Source organism: Polistes canadensis, unplaced genomic scaffold (genome assembly GCF_001313835.1).
Source record: "Polistes canadensis isolate GaletaPanama2010 unplaced genomic scaffold, ASM131383v1 scaffold_15, whole genome shotgun sequence".
In the NCBI taxonomy this organism is placed as follows: Eukaryota; Metazoa; Arthropoda; class Insecta; order Hymenoptera; family Vespidae; genus Polistes; species Polistes canadensis.
In genome coordinates this window covers 495,849-503,940 of record NW_014569562.1, presented here as the reverse complement: position 1 = coordinate 503,940, position 8,092 = coordinate 495,849, and the positions used below count along the sequence as shown (strand labels likewise).

The 8,092-nt window shown below is 34.6% G+C and overlaps 1 protein-coding gene across 2 annotated transcripts in view; it reads left to right on the top strand.

Annotated features, from left to right (window-relative positions):
- Positions 1-2,188: 2,188 nt before the first annotated feature.
- LOC106793533 (leucine-rich repeat and immunoglobulin-like domain containing-NOGO receptor-interacting protein 4) overlaps positions 2,189-8,092 on the top strand; it is a 288,380-nt gene continuing 282,476 nt past the window's right edge. For both annotated transcript variants that reach the window (XM_014760542.1, XM_014760541.1), the window contains exon 1: positions 2,189-3,115. In XM_014760542.1, coding sequence (XP_014616028.1) covers positions 2,708-3,115 — 408 coding nt within the window. In that variant the 5' untranslated portion in view covers positions 2,189-2,707. The remainder of the gene's footprint in view (positions 3,116-8,092) is intronic.

Below are 8,092 nucleotides of genomic sequence, written 5' to 3'. Positions count from 1 at the left end.
GAAAGAAGGGAAGGGGGGGGGCGTGGCCACAAAGTCGTGGGATTTCGCAAAGATTCCGAGGAGATGAGAAAGGAGAAGAACGACCGTGGTGGTAAGGGAAGAGCGATAAGAAGCGAAACCAAGTGCCTGGGGTGGAAAATAATAAAAAAAGAATATTCCGACCAAGGGGGTGGACAATAGAGGTGATAACGAACTGCCTAAAACTAATAAAATATGACAATATTTTTAATGATTTTCATCATAGCATATCAATGCTCACTAAGATTATCGACGTAAATTATTTTTAAATGAAAACGTTCATCGTGTGTGTCATATGTTATTTTTCTAATGATAAAATCTACGCTCTATCGTTTGTCAATTCGTGTTAGATGATTATTAGGAAAAGAATTTAATGGAAGAAATAAAAAAAAAATAGGATAGGACAGAATATACGATAAAAGTATTTTAGGAAACGTCAGTTGCGTAAAAAAGAAAAAAAAAATAAGAAAGATCATAAAGTAAATAGCATTTGAAAAAGTAGAAATTGTAGCAGAGGAGAGAGGTGGGACTCGTAAAAAGTTCAATGTATTTTCTTCGCGAAAATTCTAAACTCTCTCTCACTCTCTCTCTCTCTCTCTCTTTCTCTCTCTAGCTGGCGTTTGAGGGGCTTTCATTTGTTAGATACACCACGTAGTGCTGTTTCAGCCAGAGAAATCGGACAGAATACAGACGAAGAAGAAGAAAAAGAAGAAGAAGAAGAAGAAGAAGAAGAGGAAAATGGGAATAAAATCGGGAATGGAGGGCGGTAACGCCAATGAAACTTATCGTTGAAAGAGAACGTAATATGTATGTAAGTAAATAGTATCTACCATGTACGAGAGAGGTGGTGGAGGATAGGGAATAGAAGGGTAGTTTTAGAAAAGATATAACTCGTGGGACGAAGATGGCAAGTTTAAAATCGTACTTGAGATCGAGGATCGAGGACGAATTGCAGTTGAACCGAAGAGACCCTGGAAAAGGGTGCCGAAGGTGCCAGAGATGTCTCGGGGTGGGGCAAACTGTCTACTACGACTACTACTCCCCATGGCTCTCTCTCACTCTCTCTCTCTCTCTCTCTCTCTATCTCTTTCTCTCTCTCTCTCTCTGCTTGGACGGACAAGCGAGTTTCAAGAGAGTAGTAGCTTCTCGTGCGTGTCTCTCGTCAGTAGTAGCAGTGTGCTGTAGATGTGTTCCTGTAGTTGTGTAGTGATGCGCGAGTGCGCCTCGGTGACGAGCGCAGATCGATGGAAGGATTCGAGTTTTCTTCCGTTTCGAAAGTTAAATCTTTCTTATTATAATTCGATTTTTGTTGAATAATAATAATATAGATAAATAATTTTTTTATTCGTTCACGATTTAACAAAATTATTAGTTTAATAATTCGATCGATATAATAATACGAGAGAAAATATTCGAATATAATATTACCGATTTGAAGAATTTATTTTGTTCGAGTTCGATTCTCGTTTAAAGCTTTCCCTAGCTCGCAATCTTTTCGCGTACATAACACTAGTGCGAGTGAGTAAGAGATTGAGTAAGAAAGAGAGAGAGAGAGAGTGAGTGAAATAGAGAAGTAGAGTGGGGAGAGAGTAGTGCACGTTGGTGCAGCATGGGGGCGTGTCGATCGTCGATGGCGTGGCGCCACCGAGTTTCAGTTTTTTGACGCGCCGCTGAGAGACGTCGCTGGTGCGGCCCGAGCGCATACCGAACGACAGTTTGCCCTCCGTGTCACGGCTAGGAGGACGTGCGTTTCTACTTGTCGTTCGTCTCGTCGTCTCGTATCTGTATATCGTTCGTCCTCGTCTTTTATTTCGTATCGTGTGTTTTTTTTTTTAAGTTTTTTCCTTACCGACCGGCCTTCATATTTTTCTCTATCTGTCTGCCTGTCTCTCTCTCTCTCTTTCTCTCTCTCTCTCTTCATCACTTTCTCTCTCTCTCTCTCTCTTTCTCTCTCCTTGGTTTTATTTAACAAGTGCGTGATCTATTACTATCCTTTTCTTTTTTTTTTTTACGTTTTGTTTAGATCAAACGTAAATAATATTTCCTTATATTAGAGCACGTTGTCAACGATAATTATATCAAGTGATAAATCGTCGCGAAGTGAAGAAAATCATTGATAGAAAATAAAATAGAGAAAAAAGGAGAGCGATAAAAAAGATACGAAGCGGGAGAGAAGAAGAAAAAGAAAAAGAATTAGAAAAGGAAAAAGAAGGAGGTGGAGGAGGAGGAGGAGGAGGAGCAGCAGTAGAGTTCATTCAGTAAGTAGTAACGGAGTGGACGTTAACATATATGCGTCTTCGTCGTCGTGACATTGAGAATAAGACGACGACGGATATTATCTCGACGGTGGAAGAGGCTGAATTATTTTTTGGGTCGCGCGACAAGGAATGCTCGCGCGCGAATACGAGCGAGTTTCGAAAGAAGAAGAAAAAGAAGAAGAAGAATTAGTAGTAGTAATAATAATAATAATAATAATAATAATAGTAGTAGTGGTGGTGGTTGTGGTGGTGGAAAAATTACAACATCAGCTGGAACATCGGCTAAAACATCATCAACACCAACAGCACCTGCATCATCGTCGTCATCCTCATCATCATCATCATCTGCAGCAGCACCAGCAGCACCAGCAGCGTCAACATCAGTCGGTGTTAGAAGTTGTTGATAGGCAGAAGGAAGGCGTCGCGACGCGATGATCATATCGGCCGTCGGCGTCGCGACGCGCGATACCATGGAGAAGAAGAGGTGTGCCATGCTCACCACGACGACGACGACGATGACGACTACTACGACTATGACTACGACGATGACTACGACAACGACGACAACGAGGAGGATCGAATGCAACGACGAGTCCTCCTCTTTACCATCCTCTTCTTCTTTTTACAATGATAATGATCGACGATTATTTCATAACGATATGTCGATGATGATAAACGGTGATGATGTGTACGATGAGATCGTTAGTGAAACTCTGTTCGTTAATGTGGATAATAATATTTCTTCTAATTCCAATGCTAATGCTAATTCTATTATTACTTCGATTGGCTTGAACGGGAACAGTGACGTCATCGAGCACTTCGCAACACCTGTCATTCCGGTGAGTCTATTGCTATCTTCGTTTTAATTTTTTTTTTTTTCTTTCTCTTTCTATCTATCTATTTGTCTTTTTAATCGTATTTCATTTTTCTAATAACACAACTTAATATTGTTATTACTATTTGTATTTTTATTATGCATTTACTTACTTACTTACTTATTTATTTATTTACTTATTTACTTACTTACTTACTTACTTTTAACAATCGATTCGCACCGACCGATAATAATAACACGATCGTCAATAATTTCCTTTTACATTTCTCGACATTTCTCGATATTTCTCGATATTTCTCGGATAACGACCAACAAGTTAGTTTTAATAGCTAACGACAACATTTCTTGATTGCTTACGATAGTAACGTGACACTTAACGTTTCCTTGTTAACATTTTTCACTTACAGTTCTATCAAACAACATTATTACGAGAGTTACAACCCAAACGTTTATAATTTGTTCTTTACTTTTTTTTATTTTTTAATTTTTTACTTCTAACGATTCTTACAATCGTTTTAATTCCATTTGTAAATAAATGATTTAGAATAAAAAATAAAGAGAGAGAAAGGCCACATCTTTCAACAATATTTTCTCGTCTAATGTAAGAGAAAGAATTTAATCGATTATCGATCGAAACCAACATCTCCCGAGTGCTAGTGTCTAGATTTCTCTTCTCTTTTTTTTTCTTTTTTTAAATATTAGTTTTTTCTTTGAAAATCCTTTAAAAGATATTATTTTTTATTCTTTCTAACGCGTGTTATTTTTTTTTTTTTTCCGTTCACGTTGATTTTTCTACTTATCGTCCATCATCGTCTCCCGCCTTTTCCTTTTGAACGATTTGTATTGAACATCGCTTTTAACGTACTTCCCTCTTTCTTTCTTTCTGTCTCATTTCAATAATTTTCGCAATGTACCAACGGGATTTATCCGAATGTAATTTCACGAACGATTTTTCAGTAAACATTTTTACTATTTTATTTATATTTGTGTATATTTAAAAATTGGAGAAGAAAAAAAATATACGTGGATGGATTGAAAAGTTTGGTGACTACGTCGAGGGGAAAAAAAAAAAAAAAAAGAAAAGAAAAGAAAACAATGGGTTTGATCGAAACAAAAAATTGTTTTTATGTTAGACTCAAAACTTTTCAACCCATTCACGTATATGCATGCGCCACCGGTCCGATTTATTTTAGCACGTAGAAAAATTCTAAAATTTGCCGAATAAATGAAAGAAATAAATTGCCGGTAGTTTATTTTCTCTCTCTAAAAAAAAAAAAGAAAAGAAAAAAAATAACGAAAATAAATCGATTTTATTAGAAAGAACATTACGATAAATTGTAACAAAAGTTTACTTAAATGCATTGAAAATATTTCAATCTTAAATTAGCTTCATCGGAATGATCAATTTTTATTGATTGATGATAAAATCGAATTGAACGTAATTATGAATTTGTCTTTTTTTTTTTTTAACAAATAATTAATTTCCTATACGAATATATTAAGAAAAATTGGATAGGGTATTAATTTAGGCCAATTTTCAATCATTTCGTAAAATAGTAAAATAATTTGCATCGGTTGTGTATATAAAAAAAAAAGCAAAAAGCCAGTAAGTACATAGACATAATGTACCTTTTATCTTACTCAAATTTATATGTCGTATTTCCCGTTTGTTCCTTGGTCGGTAAGGTTTCTTTTCATCCTAAGGCCACGATAAACATTCTCCTTCGTTCCCGCCACTGGATTCCGTTCTTGTTGCATTTCTTTTTCTCTGTTCTTTTTTCTTTCTAACACCCCCTACCGAGCTTTTTTCTCGTTTTCCTTTTCTCGATACATGGTCCCGAGGCTTTGGTAACTCCAGCAAAGGTAAAGGAAAAGAAGAACGTAGAATAGCAGGAAAATAAGAGGTGGATGCCGACTATAATCAGAAAACCTGTTGTTAACTTTCCGTATTTTTCTTTTCTTTTTGACTTATTCGATCAGAACAGATTTTATAATCTTTTCATTATACGTATCACAGTTTTCATTTAACGTACGTAGAATATATTTAAAACTAATATAATAGTATTAAGAATCGATATATCGTAAAATCAATCTTCTTAAGAGATTTCAATTATTTAGTTGGATATTAAACGTTAATATATATTCTTATTATCTATTTTTATTGTTTCATATATAAATTTAATAAAATAAAGAGTATCTATTTATATATATTCACACATACACACACAAAATAATTAACAAATTAACATAAACCAAATGATTAAATTAACTCTTGATAGTACAAAGGGAAAAAGTTGTATAATATAATTTATTCACAATGTATCATATTTTAAATCGTTCAACCTCAATCAACGATTAACAACTAATCTAGATAACACAATTACTAATGAATTATTCTACACATATGGCTTACGTATCAAATTGCACAGATAATATCGATGTTGAAACATTGGAGAATATACTAAATGTATCTCCGTTATATACGTGTTACCTTTAGAGTGGTATCGGTTAAAAGTAAGTAGAAAAATGGGGTAAAAAAGAGATTTGTATCGAAAAGAATTGTTAGGTTTGGGGTCAAATCTAGAATAGGAAATTCTAAATACGAGTTTAAATTATTCCTTTGAATCTTCCGAGTGTCGTCGCGTTGTACACAACGACGACGAATAAGAAAACAGGGAAGAGGATGAGGATGAGGAAGGGACGATGGCGATCCTACCGTACGAGATTAAAGGAGCTTTCGATAGACCACCGAGCGGTAATCAAAGGTGTCAGACGCAAAGGGAGAATAGTATTTCAAACGTAGGATAGGAGAGAGAGGCCATCGTATCGGAAGTGTCAAACGCAGTGAACAGAGGTTTACACAAAGGCGCCAATGACGAATCCATCGTTGCAAAGGAAACGCGACACGACGAATGAACGAACGAACGAAACGAACGAACCAACGAGATACCAGGCTCGATCATCCCCCTTTCGAGATATCCAGGATATTGTTCGTTCCAAGAGACACCTATCGACAGTATATGAACAAGAGAATCAGAGAAAGAGAAAATAGACTTATCGGTGTCCGTTCTTGGGTTCTTCTTCGGCTCGTTAAACTTCGATCGTTTGTCGAAGCTCATCTCGCCATAACAATTGTTGCGGTCTTCCTTAGAGATCTCGCTTATTAGTTACGGTCCGATCCCTTATTTACCTTTTATACGTTTACCGACCATATTCTTTATTGCGGTTGACCGTAATCTCGACGTTAAGAATTCGATTATACGCAGCAGGTATACGCATCGGTAATTATAACACCAGAATAAGTCGTCAATAAGTCGGAAACTTTCGTTTTATGATTTATATTCGAATATTATTTATTGTAGTTTTTTTATTTTGTGTGTGTGTGTCTCTTTGGGATGAAAAAGATGGACTAAAAGATCGATGGATGGATTTAACAATCGAGTTATCTCATCGAAAAAGATTATGTCTTATTGTTAGAAGTGTGTGTGTGGGATTTAACGTTGGGTAATAAATGATTAATAATCGGTGATCGTTTATTACGAATAGTGTTATGTAAGCGCATAAAAATTGTAGAAAACACATTATAATTTTGATGTTTTATTTATAATTCATAAAAATAATGTGTTTTCTTTATTTGGTAATCAATATGTTTTTTTAAATTGTGACGATTTTGATTGGGGGATAAAAATAAAACGTTGCGATAATCGAATAGTTACGATAAACGGTAGTAGCTATTTCGGGGTTAAAGATGGAGCAGAGTAATTTGCTTGATGTAATAATTAATTGCCGAATCAAAGCACGTAGACGATGAATAGGTAGATTCCCTGCTCCGATAATATCGTGAGAGTGCGTGGTATGGTTATTAAGGTCGTACCTTGCGAGATACGTTTCAATATAGGCGAAATTAAAAGAGAAGTTTAAAAAGCGAGTGTTGTTCTAATAAAAAATCATATCTGTGCATAAATACGTACGTACGTACGTATACGGATAAAGTTGTTAAAATTGTATTAATATTTTAAATGGCAAAAGAAAAAAAAATAAAGGTTTTATTTTTACAGAATATAAATTATCATTATTCAGTGAATTTCTATACAGAAAAAACATAAATTATAGTTAATTACATATAAATTAATATATACTAGCAATATATTAATTTCAATTTATTATTAATACTGTATTAAATTATGATTCTATTCGATGCATCATATTCAATTAACAAAAATGATAGAAGATGTAAACGAACATTTAATTATACGACTTGCTATTAAGTAACCTATTTAAGAGAAGAGTTGAAGCTGGTTATTTTCTTTCCTTTTTTTTTTTTTTTTCCTCTTTTTCCTATTAAAATAAAGATATTATTTGGGAAAATTTCTTACGATTGTGTACTGATCATAATTTACGACGGATCACATAAAGAGAAAGAGAAAGAAAAAGAGAGGGAGAGGAACGAACAAACTAAATGGGTTTTTATTTCAAACAACGTATGCTGTTTGGTTGTTTAGTCGAGCAAAATGCAAGCAAGAATAGAAAGGATCTTTTCGGTATCGGCGATTCATTCTTACGAGTTGAACGAGTTCAAATTTTGAAGCACGTAATCCTTAAATTGGTTACGAAAAAGGTAAAATGAAGGAAGGAAGGAAGGGGGGGCGTGCCGTGCGATCGAAAAGGTTTCTTCACTAGATTCCTAATACGATCGATTAGAATCGAAGATATTCTTTTCTACCGTATACAATATTCTAGAATAAAGTGTAATCCAGAAGTTTAGAAAAATTCTCTTACATTAGATCGATAAGAATCTAAATTTGTAATCGTTACGATTTCTTAGGGGGAAAAAATAAAAAGAAAAAAAAAAAAAAAAAAAAAAAAAAAAATTTCTTTGTTAGGTGTAACACAAAATTGCAAACGAAATAGTAGGGGAAGAATAAAAAAAAATTGTCCATGGAAAAACGGAAAAAATATGCTTAGAGAAATCGTTTCCGGT